We start from the raw sequence: 19160 nt of genomic DNA, 5'->3' as shown, positions 1-19160 counted from the left end.
CGCAGCATCTATTGAATTGGTTCATACATACAGCACTTGAGTAGGAGCAGCAATTCTTCTTGACGTGTCAGAGATTAGCAGTTGACTACAGGCTAGGTAGATACAACAAAACGAATGGAACTCTTCTGCATACAATACCCCATTTTCCTTAGGGCAGGGAACAACAAAATGTCTCCTCATCAAAAGCTTGTCTTGGCCTCTTGCGTCGTGTTTGTAGAACATGGTCCAATGTCAGCTACGACTTAACCAACCAGTAAGCGAAGCTCACCAGCCATCATTTCTCGAAATGCCTCCCCATGACGGCATCCAGTCCAGATCATTGGAAGCAGGGAATCCTTTTGGTCAATGCTTACTTCTTTTCATTGACCTTTGACTCTACCTTCATCGGCCAAGTCCAGACGACAAATGATGCTTTGATGTTGTTCATCATCATCAACCGTCATGCACGTATCTAGTTTACCCGCCAGCCTAAGCCATTGAATGATAATCGGCCTATAGTCCCTCTCATCCCCTCAGCGTCCTGGAAACCCTCCTTGTTACCGTGGTGCATAGGTGTTGCAGGTATTGATTGTGGTCTGGTCTGTGTTCCCACCCACAGGAAGTTCAATCCGTTCCCCTTGGCCCCTGCAACTCTTTTTCTATCGACATGGACATTGAATTTCCAAAACATCACATCGATAGGACGGTTATAGGAATGAATAGTGCAAGCCACCACGCAAGCCCCGACAATAGCGCAGGGTCGAGAATTAATGCATAAACCATGCCTTCTTTTTCGATATTCTGCTTCTAATCAAGAGCTAAGTTCTTGGGTGAATGGCACTACTCATGAGAGTGGATTAAGTCGACTCTAACAAAAGGCTCCTCAGTCTGAATCATGGGTTTGTCTGCTGGCTCGCAACCAGTCATCGCGACTGGCTTGGCATTTTCTGCGGTGTAGTTAGTACAATACACTCGCGGAGAAGATAACCGTTAAGATACAGGTGTTATCAGCCCATGTCTGAACCACTTGCATCATCTGTCTGCACGTAAACGCCTTTCTGATGCACTCCCCACTGCTAGTCTCACTCTCTCAAATCGATAGTTAACGCCAATCTCTACTGTTTCGGCGCAGTGCAGTATAGCTATACTCCGTAATGTATCCGGAAACCATGAATGTCAGGCAGAGGGATATCCCTGGACCGACCGCCTACGGAGCGGAGCCTTAACAGTCCGTCGGGATCTTATCCCGGACCGGACCGAGTTCCTCTACCGAGAAGACACAAGAAACCTTCCGTTTCGGGGAGGGCATTGTTTGCTCTGCGGTGATCGTATTCCGAAACATGGAGCCGGGGTCTTCACATGCTAGGCTGCTTACCTAGGTACCTAGCTGCGTAGGCAGTAACAGTGCCTCGTTGCACTGGGCCGCTCAATACCCTTTGATTGTCTAATTTGTACTCCGTAGATCCTTTGTCAATATTTCTGACTGAGTCAAATATAATAGAGCAGGGAGGACAACCCTCGCCAAAAAAGATTTTACATTGGTGACAACACATGAGATATTTCAAATGGCTCACTACCAGCTCAGTGATTTATTATTAAAGACAAAACGTAGACTACATTGCAAACGATATCGCAATATCGACAAACAGGCGAAACTGATGTACTAAAAACTCTCACATTGCGCGAGGAGTCGGATCGCCCGTAGCCCGCCGGATCAAGCCGCCACAGCTACGCAGTGTAACCCACCACAATGTAGTCCCTAGCACGGCCAGCACGACATCACTGCCATCACTTTTGCCCTTGTACCAGTCAGCCCATAGGGATAATGAACTTCCCGTCCCACCCCAATCCGTTTGAGCGCACGGTTGCAGTAGATGCGAGCAAGGGTGTTCTGTTTGTGACGAGCCATGGCCTGTTACAGGCTGATAGGGTTTAGCAATATGAACCAAAGTGACCGGTGACCATGTCACACGTTGCCAAGCGTAACAATTCGGACTACGAAATGAGGGTTCTGTAACACAAATATCTCTCGTATCACGGCGACTCTGTAGCACGGCAAACCAAACCAAGTAAAACAGTTACATGTTATTCAAGATTGGTCGATTCGGCTATCTACATGTTTTGCCCGAGACATTTCCTAAGAGAATGCTACAAGTTGCCAATGATGTAAAACAAACTGGCGACGTAAAAAGGGCCCGTGACACAAACCACTCTGTCAACAACATATTGCCGTCCCTGCTATGTAAAAAAGCAACATCTCCCGTGTACATAATCAAACCCATGATAAAGTTATAGACTATGTCCATCCATGCACAAAAGAATGCTGTCGCTCGAAACTCACCAAAAAGTCAAACATTAAAAAGTAAAGACTCTTTCCAACAGAGGCAAGTCATGCCACCTTTACAGCTCTCCAGCAGAGCTGGCTGACCACTCACTCCAACCTTTCTCCTCACCGGGGAGCTTGATGCTTTCCCATTCATCTCTGGTGATTCTCTTCCATTCGTCAACAGGCAGCCAGCCAATTCGTGCTCGGTCGCCAAAGCCGCCAACCCAGTAAATCTTGGTCACAACCAAGCGCGCCCATGAGCTCTCATGGATGACATTACCTGGCAGCCAGTACTTAGCGTCCTGATGCTTGCGCGTAAAGCATGCTGCAAGCTTGACAGCTGATACGGGAGTGGTTTCAATGGGTTCCAAGTATCCAAAAAGTGCGAACCGGGGCAGATTGGCCGCTGAGTAAGGAACGGTGTCCGGGGTGGAAGACTCCTCGACACGACTGTTGTAGTCGTAGCCAGGGAGAAAGGGAATATATGCCGAGAGACGAGACAGAAGGGAGATGCGCTTGGCGGGCGGATAGGGCGGGACCCAGTTCATGGAGAGGGTAAGGTTCGATCCAGCGCGGACGTTCCTGAACGTTGTTGCGATCTTAATTTCGAGAATGGTAGGGTTGCCTTCATCCTCACAATCTGCCACATAATCCATCATGCCAATAGGCACGCCCTCGAGTCCGGTCGGGCGGTTTTCATCGATAGAAAGATCACTGTTGGGGTGACCAGAAGGGAAAACAGTCGAGAGAGTGGCGATCTTGGTGAGAGCAAGGATGCGACGCGCCATAACAACGGACTCATGGGCCGTAGGGATCTTATGAGGAGCGTTGGTGTCGGCATTATCGTTTTCGCCAAAGATGTTGAACTTGGGAGTAAAAGCATGCGCCGTGACAGCGAAGCCGGCGACTGCGTGGGAGAACTTCATGATGCGTCGCTATGTCCGGGTTGTACGCGTTTGGCAGAGTTGACAACAGAAGGAGGGCACGCCTCTATTAAGTTTACTGCAAGAAGAACAAAGGCACGGGGCAAGAGCAAAAGAGGAGTAAAGCGGTGACAGATATGTTGGCTACGACGTTAAACTTCTGATCCAGATGGGGCGTGAGACCTTCGCTAGTGAATCGAGGCGGAAGTTGTCCGCGCTAAGCTGAGGGGGACTGATCCCATGATGATGTTACTCCCGCCAAGCGGTAGATTGATAAGATTAGATCCTTGTCATGTATGGCCGGTGGAAACCGCGCGATGACACAACCGTTAAAGTTGCTACGGGCTATTATTAGTATCCACTAGACATATCACAATATCATTACAGTGAGTTCGAAAGAGTTCCCAAAACGCAATTTTCACTGTTGATTTGTTATCTCCACTTTGGCTCATTTTGTGGTTTATCAATAACACATGCCTCAGGGTTTCAGAAACGTTGCGATAGAGGTACAAAAAACAAAATTGGCAGGTCAATCAATCTATGCAGTTTGAACCATGCTCTCACACTATTTATTTTTGTACCCCAAGCCTCAGAGGTCATCATTTCTGTTACCTACCATACATGATTGAGTCAAGCCACCTAGTACTGCACTTCTGAGAAAATGAAAGGACTTGTCATGCTAGAGAGATGTAGTTTTGAGTCCAAATAGACTCGAAATCTAATGGTCGACGTGATAGTGAGAGAGCATTTTGCCGCAAAGTATGATGAGTTGAGATTTCAATCATTTCATGAAGAAATGAGATGCTCAAAAACAGTAAACTTCAGTAGTAAAACAATATTATAGGGCCACAAGGCCGTGCTTTTCAACAAGGTTCAACAAAGTTAACTTTATATCAGAATAAAAGCTAACGTACATGATAAGCGGGTGCAACAGACAAGCGAGTGCAACACAACATCACAACATCTCAGATAGAAATAGCAATAAAAACACAACAGACTATTAATTAAGTAAAATTAATCGCTATATTCTTCCATAGACATAGCGACAAGTATCTGACAGGTCCTTGCATTATGTCCTGTCTTGCCGCACGCTCCACAGCGCCTTTCCTTCATTCGCGGAGGCCCTCCTTGACCACCACTTCTCGATGGTCCAGCCACCGCCTGCGCATCAACATCCGTTTGATCAATTACTTGCCTTCCTTCCTCTACTGTCATCACCCCTCCTTTCTGTAGCCGGGTTCTTTTTGCCCTCCGCCGCCGGCTTAGTATCTTATTTGCCTGTTCAAGATCTTGGACCCTGGCCTCTAATAAGGCAACCTTATGCATAACTATCTTTGTTCCCTTGGAAGAAGACCTCAATGCTTCTAGAATTGACTCTGGAGAGCTACTTTTATGCCTTTTGATTCTCTTTTCAAGATATTCAAGCTGAGAGTCGGCTTCAAGGATAGTCTTTGGGGTCTTTGAGACCCAAGGGGTCGAGGGGCTAACTACCTCCTCCACAGGCGTTGGAGTCCGCAGCTGCACATCGAGCTTCGAGATTACACTTTCTGGGTCGAGAGGAGCAAGTCCGGCTCCTCTAAAGGCTGCTTTAATATTTTTCTCTGTCATTGTGGCCTGGTAGGCGGTGTAAAAAGCCGGCAAGAACTCGGTTTTGGAAATGTGGGTTACGGAGCATCTGATCAAATGCTCGATTTCTCGCCCGTAAGCCTTCTTAAGCAGGCCAAAGCACCCGACATCAAGAGGCTGCAGCAGATGAGACGAATGAGGCGGTATACAAAGCGTGATGATTTTATTTGCCTTGCAATATCTCTCAAAGTCGACCGAGTGGTGACTTTGGTGTCCGTCGAGGATCAGGAGACGATAGCGATTCTTTGATTGCTTGGTAGTACACCGGTCGAAGTGCTTTAGCCACTCGAGGACTATCTCGTTATCTGTCCAGCCATTAGGACTCGTCGCAATAGCCCAATCGCCCGGGAGGTTGCTTTCTCGGTACCAGTGGGCGAGGTGATATTGGCCCGCACCTATGATGAACGGCGGGATCGCTTGGCCCTCGGCATTGATCGCCTGAATGACTGTAATCCATTCCCGGTTTCCAGGCTGCACTGATTTTGGTCTTCCACGCCTTTCAGCACCTGTGACGACCATTCCGCTCGCAATAACGCCCATCATAAAGCCAGTCTCGTCAAAGTTGTAGATTTCATCAGGTCGGATGCCATACTTCGCAATTACATTTGCTACGAGCCTAAACCAGTTGCGAATAATGGTCGGATCTTCACATTTGGCTCTCTGGTAGTCATATTTACGGGGGAAATGCGTCTTGAGGTCTTTGTGTCGCTTGACGAAGTTAGAGGCCCAGCGCTTGCCGACAGGCGGCGTCTCGCGGTCGGCGAGCAATCGGTTAGCCATCTCCTCAACACAACGCAGTCGCGGGGGAAACCCTCGCGAATCCAGATCGAGAATGAACTGAACTATGATCTGTTCTTCTAGATCAGATAGTTTGCGTGATTTTGGGATAGAATCACGCGTAGAAAGGATACCCTTCTGTCGGCGATATAAAGTCCAATAACGGACCTGGTAGATGCCTGCGGCGCGTCGGAGACTTAATTTTGGGTCATTTTGAAGGGCACGAAGTGCAAGAAGAATCCTAGCCTCAATATTTGGGTCTGGCATATTTGGTGGTTGAAAATTAATTGATTAAGTTGAGAAGATGTAAATTGCGGGATTTTTTGTTGCACTCGCTTGTCTGTTGCACCCGCTTATCATGTACGTTATGTAGAAATCATGACAATGCCGCAAAGTATAAAGTGTTTGCAGAGAGAAGGCTGGGCCTCGTACTCAAGAACCTCAACAAGCCTTCCTCGAGGTGTGAACATTTCCGACGAACCAAGAGTGGACAACATATATTTTAGGTATGTGGACAGATAGTAGTACTGGTGGTTGGGTCTCGTCTATCGTTAGTTCGATGCACCTCCATCTGCTAGACACACATTGGATCTCAACATTCCTCCTTATGAGGAGATAATCTCAAGTCATACAGGTCTGCAAGAATAGCTTTAGTCCCAAGATCAGAATCTATTGACTGACATTCTGAAAGGTCAGTTGCTCTCATTAAGGAGAGTAGTTAATGAAAATCAAACAAGTTGTCTCAAGATACCCAGGTACCTATACACAGAGATTCTTACCAGTTGTGTCACATAATAGTATCTCTATATGTTTTCTTAAAACAAGATTATTCGATAACACTTTGATTGCAAATGAAATTACTGCAGAGCGTTGACGGGATTGCTCGAATCCCTCTGTCTATGATGCCATTTATCTATTTGTCACTGCTAGTGTTGTGGTAGCACAGGGTATGATTCCCAAATGTTGACCAAGAAGGTGCACTTTATATTAGGAGAAGAAGTAGAAGGTTCAAGTCCTACCTACCTAGGCTAGTTAGTCCTGTCAATTTTTTATTAACGTCCCAACTACCTACCTCTTTTAATGCATGATGGTTTGCTCAGCAACAGAAACAGATCCAGGCTGGGATTACTAAGTTTAGCCTTGCTGTTAGGATCGTATGTGTCCTAAATTTGGTTGCAGCAGACCAGGGTAGATCAATGACAAACGATAGACAGGGGCATCGTTTGTTATGAGTAGACTAGCCCAGTTAGTAGCTGTACAACATAACAGTAAAAAGTCCTTTCTAGAGACACATGCTAAACTTGGAGTATATCTCGGCGGGTACAGACGATCGGTTGCTGCTGCAACCATGCCATTGTTGATCGATCGGGTCCCACCAATAGCATCATCAAAAAACAAACCCCACCACAGCCCGACCGATCTTAGGTGGCCTTGACCTTGCTTTCCACAGGTGCTAAGATACCTAGTATCTACTATTACAGAGTAGCACCTAATTTATCAAGTTCTTGTTGTCAATAGCGGTGGCAGCTCTTGCTCTCTGATACTTTATTACTTCCATAGAACCGGTCACCTCAGCCGATGCACTTATCCTTCATCTCTGCCCGACTTTACACCGGGCACCAAACAAGTTTTCTTGCCTCAGCATCCAACATTATCGTTTTATTTATTTGAGTCCACCACAGCTCAGTGCTGTTCTTATCTGCCCAGGTTCCCCACCGCTCGCCCGCCTAGCTCAAGCCAACCTTGCCAAACAAGAGAGCCCATTATTACGGTACCCCTCGACTCTAACCCCAACTTTGTATTGCGACAACAAAACATCCCCGCCATAGGTTACGCTCCTCAGCGTCTTCTTATTCCATATCCTCTCATCCGCCTAAGCATAAGCTGGAATCACCTGGGAAAGACAACCGGTCATGGCTAGTTTCATGTCAAGCTTCTTTCCTGGCGGAAAAGCAACCAATGCTTCTAGCGAAACCAGTACCTCGCGCCCTGCTACACCGTCTACCAAGTTGGACAACTTCCTCAACCCCGTGAGCACGCCTCAAGGTAGTCCGAGCAAGAAGACCAATCCTCCTGGCGCGCACGAACTTCCTTCGGCCTTCGACAATGCCCTGAATCTCAACACTCCCACAATTGAGCCGCCTCTCAGACTGGGCCGCCCTCAGAGTGTCGTGACCCCGCTGGCGCCCGGCAAGACCAAGACCCAACCTCTCGACGAGTCTAGCCCGAATGTTGATGAAAGTGTCGTCCACAAGACACGACCGGGTAGCCCTAACAAGAAGCAAGGGCAGGAAAACACGCCCCCAACCTCTCGATTGGCCGCCATCGAATCTCCCCATCAGCATAGCCATGCTGCTGTTACTCGCCAACAGCTCTATGAGCAGAGAGACCGACCTACTACACCTGCGACTAAACGATTCAACACGCATCGAGGTTTGACAGTAGAGGAGCGCGAAATCCTCCAAAAGCCCAACGTCAAGCGACTGGTGAATGTTACGCAACTTTGTAAGCTCTTCTCATAATTGCTTGAATACAACGTCACTTCTCTCCATCAGTCTCTCACATTTCTTAGATTTTCTAGACTATTATTTCGACCTTCTCACATACGTTGGTGCTCGCCAAAACCGGCTACAGGCTTTCAAGAATGAATATCCCCCGCCCCCAGAGACCGATGAACAGACGCACAACCAAATGTGGACCAAGTATGCTGGGCGAGAGCGCGCCAACCTCCGTAAGCGTCGGGTGCGACTTCGACATGGGGACTTCCAGATCCTGACCCAAGTTGGCCAGGGCGGCTATGGCCAAGTTTTCCTAGCCCAAAAGAAAGATACCCGTGAGGTTTGTGCTCTCAAAGTCATGAGCAAGAAGCTGCTTTTCAAGCTGGATGAAGTTCGTCACGTTTTGACCGAGAGAGATATCCTCACAACCGCCCAGAGCGAGTGGCTCGTTAGGCTCCTCTACTCTTTCCAGGACGAGAAGAGTATCTATCTCGCTATGGAGTACGTGCCTGGTGGTGACTTCCGCACCCTGCTTAACAATACGGGTGTGTTATCAAATCGCCATGCCCGCTTCTACATCGCCGAGATGTTTTGCTCTGTAGACGCCCTGCACCAGCTGGGTTACATTCACCGGGATCTCAAGCCTGAAAATTTCCTGGTTGATTCGACAGGCCACATCAAGTTGACCGATTTCGGTCTTGCTGCTGGTGTCTTGGCCCCATCCAAAATTGAGTCAATGCGCGTCAAGCTGGAAAAGGCGTCTGAGAGTTCAGTCCCCTTCGGCAAGCCCATGGATCAGCGAACCGTGGCTGAACGTCGAGAGAGCTACCGGACGATGCGTGAAAACGATGTCAACTACGCCAAATCTATCGTAGGTTCGCCCGACTACATGGCTCCCGAGGTCCTTAGAGGGGAGGAATACGACTTTACAGTAGATTACTGGAGTTTAGGCTGTATGCTGTTTGAAGCCCTCACTGGTTTCCCTCCCTTTGCAGGTGCTACTCCCGATGAGACGTGGCGCAACCTGAAGCACTGGAAGGAAGTCCTGAAGAGGCCTGTATGGGAGGATCCCAACTATTTCCTGAGCAACCGAACCTGGAACTTCATCTGCACGTAAGCATATTCGAATCCCGACACTTGCATCACGAGTGTGAACTAACTATGATGTGCAGGTGCATCAACTCCCGCTCAAGACGGTTCTCGAATATTACTGATATCTTTGCCCATCAATATTTTGCTGAAGTTGAGTGGGATGTTTTGCGACAGACTCGTGCACCTTTTGTCCCTGAGCTGGACTCGGAGACCGATGCGGGCTACTTTGACGACTTTACCAACGAAGCTGACATGGCAAAGTACAAAGAAGTCCACGACAAGCAACAAGCCCTCGAGACTATGGCTGAACGTGAGGATCAAATGAGCAAGAGCCTCTTTGTCGGCTTCACATTTAGGCATCGTAAACCTGCCACAGAAGACGGTGGGAGCCCTCGGAAACGCATTCCGACCGACGAGTCATTTGGGACGATGTTCTAGGATAAGCCTCAAATTTCCCACGGGGCATTGGGTTGGCGTGGGTTCGTCAACCGACAGAAGGCCCTTTTGTGAAGCAACAGTAGCGATTCACTTTAATAACTGGCAATCAGTGTTTTAACGACATGGCTTGTGTGCCATGATGATGAGGATTTTATCACCCCTCCATCATTTTCCCGTTACTTTTCGACGTTACTGTATTACCACTTTTGACCATGTATTCGAGGCTGTCCTTTTGGCAGCCTGGTCTTTTTGCTCTTCATTATGGCAGGCAGGAGTTTGATACGGACCAGGTTCATGTATGCGGTCCAGTGGAAAGGAGTCTGATTATAGCCAGGCTTTAAAGAACAGTTTCAGTTATGTATGTATGCTTGGAGAATAGGACTACTACTCCGACCCTTACTTTAGCTGGCATGAGGTCAGGGAAAGGAGTGGACTCACAAATGTAAGACCCAATGCAATCGTATAAGTTCAGTCGCAAGCGTGTAGCTGGAAGCAAGAAGCATAATGGGATTACTTCAGTACTGCGCGCTCGAGATGAACTGTAATGATTCCAGCCCTCTCTTTCTATGACCTTGCCCTTTTGGTAAGGAACGACATAGCGTACAACGCACTCCAATGAATAGTGATAACCAGTGGCACTTCCATTGTGTGGGCCTTCACGGGTTGTACAGACGAGCAGTTAGTTGCGAGAGAGTGCATGACGAAGAAAGAAGATGGGACGGAATATTCCGAATACTGTGCTTTAAATGGTATCTTAAATTGTTTCAAGGCTGCGCATTCACCGTAAGTATATGTCCCATGTATCAAACTGGCGCCTCCCAAATCCCGTATATATCCGAGCTTTCTATAAGCGAAACAAAGTGAATTTCCGGCTAATTCAAGCTTCTTGAAAGGGTGTATGCAATAATGCGGTATAGTCACCGTCAGAGAGGTGTTATTTCTCACACAACGTTTGGTTCTTGCATGTACACAAACGCCCAAAAAGCAACGGTATAATAGCGGCCTTTCCGCCACATATAACTCCAGGAAATTCGGAAGCGATAATCCACCAGTGTGCCATACATCCAAGTAATAAGGTATCAGTTCGTCGTGTCATAATCCGTCAAAAACGCCCCCATCTAAAACGCCTCGAATAATTCCATGTCTCGTCAAATGTTGTAGTTCACGTGTCCTTGATCAACAAAGCACACAAGTCTCCTTGCGATCAAAGACTCATTGTCAACCATTCCCACTCTTGTGGGCCAGCAGAGCTGCCAATTAGCGAGCTTGTTTGCCCACCACCAGACATACTAATCATGCCTGTGGCTGAACCCAGTGTGCTAGGCCGCTGGTTGAGGTTGAAGCTACTGGCAGACATGCCACCGGGCAGACTCGACAGACCAGCAGAGGAGCCAAAGGGACGTGGAGCATCAATGGAACTAGTCGAGTCAGGGCTGTCAATGTCCATAGATACTGGCACATCTCCGCCAATACTCTTGCTGTGACGGCGTTGTCGTTTTGATGAGGCAGTGGTAGGTCGCTGCATCGACATTGACGAAGCGCCAGGTCCAGGACTAGTTTTGGGGGGTGCAGCTGCTATAGGAACAACTCCTTTGCCACCCATGGCACCAGATGAAGGACCTGGGCCAACAAGATGACTGTTTGGAGTACTGCCAGCGGTGTTGGTACCCGATGTAGTACCGCTAATGGGGCTCTCCACGTCCTTGCTGCTTGCAGGTCGGCTGGCAGCAGGCGGTGTCGTTGCTTTAGGAGTCGGGTTGCTGCTGTTGGGGTTGGGGTTATTGGCTGTTGCCGTAGACATTGAAAGAGTTGAATTCTTGCGCGAATTCAGCGCGCTCGCCGTCTTCTTAGACCTGGTGCTGCTGCCCCCAACCGGAACATTGGTTCCAGAACCACGGTTACGTTTCTTAATAACGTCCGTCTTCAAGCTCAATGGTCGCACAACACCATGTAGTTTTAGGAAGAGACCACAGGCGTTACACAACGGTTGGCCGTCAGGGTTTCGCCTCCACAAAGGTGTCGTCTGAGTAAAACAATTGGTGCACGTGGTCGGAGCATTTCCATCGCTACCATTGCCTGCGGCCGCCTGCAGGTTCGTTGTCGAGCCTTGCTTTGACATAGGCGGCGAAGATGGTCTGCTTGGGGCAACAGACGAGAATCCCGACATGGTTCCATTTGCGTCACCAGCAGGTGAGCTTTGCATTGATTGGGCAAGCTGCTCGAAGCCGTTCTGCTGACCAGAAAAATGCACTGGCGTAGAAGCGTTTCGTGGTAGTTTGGGATGCTGTCTCCTTAGATTACCGCCTCTGAAGGACTGTGATTGTGATCGCTCAAGGCCGTTTGATTCCCAGTCTCCATTGTTGTCGACGAAATCGGTTGTCGTACCTCCGATTGTCACCTGCTTGCGAGTTGGCCCACCAGGGAAACGAGCAGCCTGGGTGCTGAACTGGCCCGGCAGGCTTGCATCCCAGCCCATGGATCCAGAATCATCAAGAGATGAGGAGATATCCTTTTGCATTGGCACATTACGGTCAGCAAATGCGTTGTTGTCCTCGTCATCCGAGTCGGCTCCGAACGAGAACATGCTGTCCTGCTGTGTTTGCATCGTCGGGGATTGAACCGGCTGGTCATTTTGGAACACCTGCGAAGGGTCGATATGTCCAAAGGAGCTAGGAGCAGTGCTGTAGGCAGACATGGATTCTGATCCAGTTCCTGGAGCAGAGAACATGGCATTGCCGTTGTTGCCGTTTGCATTACCATACATGAACTGATGGCTGAGCATGCTGTTGATACTTTGTTGGAAACCTTGGGGCCGTTGAGTTCGCGCATCCTGGGAACCAAAATAAAATCCATCCTGTTCGGGCACAGGGTGAGGAGTTGAAACATTCGATGGGTAGGCGGATGCTGGGGGGGAGTAAAAGTCATTGTTGTTGACAGATGCTGTGGGGACTGAAGAATTGTGGTACATGCCGGAAAAGGGACCATGGGGTATCATAGGTGAAGTGGAAGGAGAAAATGAGAAATTCTGCTGGAAATTTCCATTGTTATTGACCATGGAGGTATCATTTTCCATGAAAGTGTCAAGACCAAAGGGGGCGCCGACGCCGTTCGACTGCTGGGGAATGCTTGTCTGGTTGGGTTGATCCAGAGAGTAGTCATGAAGCTCCGAATCAAGATCAAGATCGTTCTGCGCAGCAGAAGTGTTAACAGCCGGAACTTGTGGTGAGAAGTCAGCGGGGCGCTTCCGAGTCTATTGCGAAAGTTAGCCTATGTGCACAAATAAGTGTGCTATCACATGTAAATCGGCCGGCGGGTGGAACTGAAACTTTGCGATGATGGGGAACAGATGGGCACAGCCTATCAAGCAAAAAAGAAGAGGGAGAAACCATTGGAATCACTCACTCTACGGTCATCGATGCTGGTTTTTCGCAGATTGCGGTTGACGTAGTTGAACTCATGGCCTTGAGTGGCTTGGTGAAGCGGTTGAACAGGAACTGATTGTGGGACGAAGGTCTGGTGCGATAGCTCCTTGCGGGATTTGATAGGAATGGCCGAGGCCATTGGATTACTGGTCCTATCGTCGGCCATTTTGTCGCCATGGGGCGACGTAAAGTTGCCAGGCGAAGCCGAGTTGTCGGAAAAGATGAAGTCGTCGAGATTCATAGCATCGGGTTGTGGCATATTGTGCTCAGACGATTTTCGCAGCTGAGCAATGCCGCTGGGAGAACTTTGCATCAATGGGCGCCCAATTCTTTAGGCCCTTGTCAGCACGTCATGAGCCAAAGTGATGGTGACAGGAAGCGCAAAAAAACGTCACAGGTATAAATAGTAATTCACATACCGGTTACTGGCCTCCATATTTCTTTTCCTTCGAGCCTCTGCTTCGTTCTGCCTCTGTTGCTCCTGCTTATGCTTGCGCATACTGAGAGCCATCATGCGCCAAGTCAAGTTCTCCATACGATGCTGGCTAGGAAGCTGATGCTTGGTCTTCGCAAAAAATTTCCAGACTTGAGTCGCCAGAGGGTCGTCTTGCTGCATCTTGTCGATACTGCGGTCGGGGTCGGCGAGGCCATTCTGAAGGAATGGGAAAGATGGTGTACCGCCCAGGCCCTGCCTAGCAAGGGAGTAGGTAGTTGCCATGTCGGTCTTGTGCTCCTTGAAGCTGGCCGAGACGTCACGAGAAATTGGGATATGGCTCGACTGGCCGTTGCGCTGAGTGGGTGCGTGGTGAGCGGTGGTGGGCCATGCACCTGGCCTTCTAGGAAAGCGAAAGTCGTGCTCTGTTATTGTTGGGTTCATGGTCAGAACAGGACTTGAGTTGGTAACTGAGATAGATGTGCTCATGGACGTTGGAATAAAAGGCTTGTGGTGGAGCGAAAGTTTAACGGATACAAAATGTATGGAAGAGGGAAGAGGGCATGAAAGTGTGAGCGCGAGAGGCTGAGGTGACGAAGAAGAGAAGGGCCCCCCACGTAGTGGCTCTAGTAGGAGGGTGTGAGAAAGTTCGGGTGTGGGTTACACTACTGCAGCAGCTGCAAGCAGAACACCTCAGATGCCGCTCGACTTACTGGAGGTAATGGTGCGGTAGCGCTATGGGCTGTAGCTGGAAGAGCCCTGTAAAGGGAAAAAAGAACCAACCTCAGAGATCAGGGCAACCACTTCATCACACCCAAAAGCGGCCACCTCGACTTGACTGGGATGCACCAGGTTCCGAACGGGGTGGGGTGCTTGTTTTTTGGGGGAGCCTCCGGGGACTGTAGTGGGCTCCTGGCTCCAGTAGAGTGTGCGAACGGGCGTTGCTGGGCGGGGGGGGAGAGGTTGATTGACTGCCCAAATGCTGTGCGCGCAAGTCAATGATGGAAGAGTATGTTACTGTGTATGTATGTTGAGATGGATGCAGAATGATGGTCGGCAGGGAGATCAGGCGATGGGCAGAGCAGGACAGGAATAGATGTAGGTAGAGACGAGGGGGGGAGGGGGAAGGGGATTGAAGAGGGAGGGTCGGCGGGTTTTGAGAGTTAAGTTGGAAGCTTGAGTTGAGTCGAGAACCTGGAGTTTACAGTGATAATTTGACCAGCATGGGAGAAATGGAGGGAACTAAACAAGATCCATGAACAGAACAAATATTACTGGGTCGTTTATTTCCATACAGAGTATCTACTAGTGCCCCACGTCTCTCCTCTATACCTAGGTACTAGTCTCAGCGCTGAGGGTGCATCGAGCATCGCACATCAAAGCCCGAGACAAGCAATACTGGACGCACCAATCCGAGTCTCTCGAGTGCTAATTTTGACTAGGCGACGACGTCCAAGGCTACTCGCCAAGCCTTTCATCGTTTAGAAGGGTATCCATCACAGCGGATCCCGCCACAACACTTAGGCCCGAATCGACAAAGATGAACTTTGACGGCTGGATTCGATGCGCGTTTTGCTGGAGCAGAAGAGTCACTCCCTACCTAGGAGAAGAGGAGATGGACGAACAATTGTATTCCGCATTCGCGGGGCACTCATTTGAGATGAACACGCCAGTGGATTCATCGTTGCGTTACCAATTCCTAGGACCCGACCTGACATCCATAATAGACCCAGAACAAGGTCATGGACATGTTGGCGAGTGCTTCAGATTTCAAGGGTCCAGGCCCATTCCCGCAACAATGTAGCATACAATGACATGGGCTCCAGTGCCACGGTCTTGCAACAGGGATCCATGTGACAATGACATCGCAGGTGTCCGCGGGTAGGTAGACAGTAACAAGATCTTAATACATACATCTTGCAACAGATCAATGACATAACTCCTCGAAAGAATACTTTAAAGCATGCTCAAAGCAATGCGATCCAACTAATTTGCAGGTACAGCGGACACAGAATAAATCCCATTCCATTGAAAAACCTTGCCTGTTGTTATTGCAGACTCTGCGCGAGTTCGGCGAAACTCTCGCCTCTGTTTTTCCCTCATATCGCAATTGTCTCCGAGTGCGGATGCGTCTTGCATTCTGGTGGGAGCGTTCCTTCCGAATCCTTGAGCCTCATGAGAACCTAGTAGGTAGGTACTTGGGTCCTTTGAAGTCATGCATGGCAAGGAGCTACATCGGCATAGGTAGGTAGTTTTATTGCCTGCCCCGGCTTATGTATCTCTTCGAAACATGTATCTTGTTATCGTCTCTACTTTGTAAACATCCTAACGTAATAAGCAACCAAAATCATTCTCCAGCTTGTGCGCTCAAGTATGGTCGTGAGGGTCAGGATTATTATCCCTATTATCCACCTCTCGGTGCCGGATACCATATGAACAGCAGAGACTCTCATGCGCTCGCGAAGTCCAGGACCATGACTGGCCGCAATAGCATCGTCCAGGCGTCAGGAGACCGCCAGACTTCAGGCCCACGATGTAGGTCCCGAGACGTAAAGGGCCGCTTAAGCCGTCGACATTCTGGATGACTGGAGACGCTAGGCACGTCCGGCTCATTCGATCAAGGTATTGAGATTTGATCTGAGATACTAACGTTGCGACTCATAGTACCAGCACCAGCGAGTAGGTTGACTATTGATCAAGGCGCGATTTATATGCCGTGGCGTTTTCCCGTTCTGCAACGCACATGGCATGGGCTTTGCTTTGAGGTTCCGTTAGCCGCCTCAAACATAACTAGACGCTAGGCCAGTCCTTGCAAGCAACACTTGACTATGTTAGTCGCAGCCTGGTTTGTCTCCCAACGGCTGGGATTTGCATGTGAAGTAGGTTTCGTTCAAATACCATCAGTACTTTTATTCCACGGGAAACCCCAGCAGAAAAATCGAGTCATGACGCCCGCTCATGTTCCCGTATTATCTAGTTACTTCTGTTTCATAGCAAGCAAAGAATGATTATGACTTACAACTTTGGGATTTCGGCGAATATCGCTCTTAATGCGATACAATTGTCAGCCCCTGCCGAACTGCATGGATGTTTGCAACTTCAGTACTAACCAGTAAGTAGGGTGTTTGTCGCATGCCGACAGCAGTTCTATCTCTCTTCAGAACCATCTCTGTGGCAAATGATCTGCTGCTGTGTTCTCTTTGCCCTCACGGCCTCAGTGCACCATGAGAAAAATGGACATAGACGTCAGGAATGGTGCCTGGATCTTTGAACTCATCGACATATGAATCCTTCCTTTGTCAAGTCAGACCCACGACCGTGCGTGAGGTTAGGCTCAGGGTCGCCCTGGCATGTCCCAATATTACAGCCCGCAGGGATCTTATATGTTAGTGTGAGACCGGAATTTGCCACTTACCTTTTTCTTTAATAATTTACTCTATAATAGAGCTATAAAGAAATAGAAAAATAGTAAAATTATATTCTAGAGACTATATATTAGAACTTAGTCTATTTTTCTTTATTTTCTTAGCTTTATTTACTGTATTTTTCTAGGATTAAAAGTAAACTGGAACTCAGTATCGAACTAACATATAAGATCCCTGCGGGCTGTACCTTGACAGTGGAGTCATCTGCCCGCAACACCATTCCGAGCTTAGAAAGACGATTTTCAGGGTACTTGCCTAGGTAATAAATGTTTGTTACTCAATACAGAAACGGTTCATGGTCATGCAAAGCCCTCGCCTTGATTCGTCATTTTGTATGTACAGTTTCCCCGAGTACCTAGGGAGGTAGAGTAGGGATTAGGGCACGTACCTACTGTCAAAACCACGTCAGCCACGCCGTGATAGCTGCCAACCATGGGCCGCTAGAGCTAGAGGCTCTTATGGTCGTGCTGTCGGTGTATTCTTCGAGGCGCTCATTGGCCAGGGGTATTCATTAATTGTCATTGCGGCTCCGAACTCGTCAAGCTTTTGGGACCTTTGCCTGAAAATTGGACATCACGCGAATCGTTAAACAGAGTTGGGGAATACACGGGAACTGGGGAGCATGGAGAGCTGGGGAATTGGAGTAACTACAAGCTCAGCTCCACTGTTCCATCGTCATTTAGAGGCGGAGAACTGGGGGGCCATCCCTCGTCCTGCCTCTGTTAAAGAAGCCTCATGTAATATCCGTTCTCCAGAAACATAACCCTTTATTAATGTCACCTATCTCGGAATGAGCTCGGCGTCAAAAACACAACTCTGGTAATCTGTACACAGTAACTTATTCGGTTTCCAGAATGAGCGAGTCCGCTAATAATAACTACCTACCTATGTTTACCAAGCGAACCCACATATCCCATTATTAAGTGGCGTAGGCAGAAAAAAAGCAAACATCCATCTTGAAGACTTTGATATATTGGATTGCATACAAACCAGGCGGCATGGTACTGCTGGCGCAAATTCAAGTATGTATACTGAAATACCATTCTTTGTTTATAGGCTCCGGGCCACTAAGTGTCTTCACCTTAAAACTCAAGTTGCGTTCATAACACGTTGGGTTTTTATTAGAAGAATCAAATACTCATGCAATGCATTAGTTAGCCGATATGATGAGGCAAAAGCGGCCCCTGGCTACATACATATGTTTAATTTAGCCGCATGTGTGAATCCTGGAAGGACGAGATGCAGGAAGACGTTCGAGACAACAGCAATGAGGAGAAGACTTGGTGGAGTGCAACATCAGACAAACAGACGCCTTCGTTCATACAGCACTTGCATCAACCCCCACTTGCTACCCACGAGTCGGCAGGGGTGCTGACGGGCGAGCTAAGAGGGTTCCATTGAGCCCCCTGTTCGTGGTCCTTGGGCAACAAACAGGCGTGGTCGTTCCGACATCTTCCATCCGCATATTCGTCGAGAACCCAGGTTGCTGTATAATATCGGATATACGGTGCAAATTATGACCGCCGGTTGAGTCGAGTCTTTGCAGGATTGCAGACCAGTCAGAGAATCAGTTTCTACCGTAGCTCGGTGTCATGCTAACCGTTTTATGTATGTCTAGTCTAGATCACAAAACGGCAAGTTCATCTATCGAAGTCGCCAACATGACGGCTAGGATGCGACGCTGAGAAAGTCGACTCTCCAGTATTCACGACTTTGGCACAATGAGATCGAATAGTAACGCCGAGAACAAATTTCATTCTACTCGGGCCGGCAGGTAAGGACGAGCGGCAACCCTTGTCGGCTGTTTGGGAGTCGTTCCTGTCAATGGCTTGCAACTTGTAAGTTGTGAGAGGCTCGTGTCAGAGTTGCGCCCGCAACTGATTCAAAATACTGCCCGCACTAAACAACCGAGCATGGTGTCAGCGGCTTAGCTCCCTATGAGAGGCTACCTTACAGTGGCTGGGTGGGTTCAGCAACTTCAGCCTTTAACTACCTACTAACCTAGCCTTTAGCCTGTTGGTCGAAATCGAACAATCCCACCACAGGCGGGTTCGGTCTTTTTAGACTACAATATCCGGGAAAACAAAGATCCAAGCCTCGCAACGCTGTTACAGACAGTACTATGGAAGCTCGGGATTTGGAAATCCGTTACCGGCAAGCGCTTTTGCAGTTCAATCCATTGTGAATACGCCATCCTGGTGAAAGCGGTATACGTCTCGTT

General features: G+C 48.6%; 3 protein-coding genes across 3 annotated transcripts; 1 reads left to right on the top strand and 2 right to left on the bottom strand.

Moving 5' to 3' along the window:
- Positions 1-2379: 2379 nt before the first annotated feature.
- Positions 2380-3231, bottom strand: FPOAC1_004759 (uncharacterized protein; the record flags this gene model as incomplete). The annotated part of the gene is made up of 1 exon (XM_044849298.1): positions 2380-3231. One exon carries the CDS (start codon positions 3229-3231, stop codon positions 2380-2382), a length of 852 nt encoding a protein of 283 aa, XP_044708008.1.
- Positions 3232-7544: 4313 nt separating this feature from the next.
- Positions 7545-9659, top strand: FPOAC1_004758 (uncharacterized protein; the record flags this gene model as incomplete). The annotated part of the gene is made up of 3 exons (XM_044849297.1): positions 7545-8136; positions 8204-9242; positions 9302-9659. The coding sequence occupies 3 exons, from the start codon at positions 7545-7547 to the stop codon at positions 9657-9659; spliced, it is 1989 nt and encodes a 662-aa protein (XP_044708007.1).
- A 1204-nt stretch (positions 9660-10863) lies between these two features.
- On the bottom strand, positions 10864-14003 carry FPOAC1_004757 (uncharacterized protein; the record flags this gene model as incomplete). The annotated part of the gene is made up of 3 exons (XM_044849296.1): positions 10864-12909; positions 13062-13410; positions 13501-14003. 3 exons carry the CDS (start codon positions 14001-14003, stop codon positions 10864-10866), a joined length of 2898 nt encoding a protein of 965 aa, XP_044708006.1.
- Between the last annotated feature and the right edge of the window lie 5157 nt (positions 14004-19160).

This window comes from Fusarium poae, chromosome 2, assembly GCF_019609905.1.
Source record: "Fusarium poae strain DAOMC 252244 chromosome 2, whole genome shotgun sequence".
Taxonomy (NCBI): domain Eukaryota; kingdom Fungi; phylum Ascomycota; class Sordariomycetes; order Hypocreales; family Nectriaceae; genus Fusarium; species Fusarium poae.
This window is presented reverse-complemented; position numbering and strand designations above follow the sequence as displayed.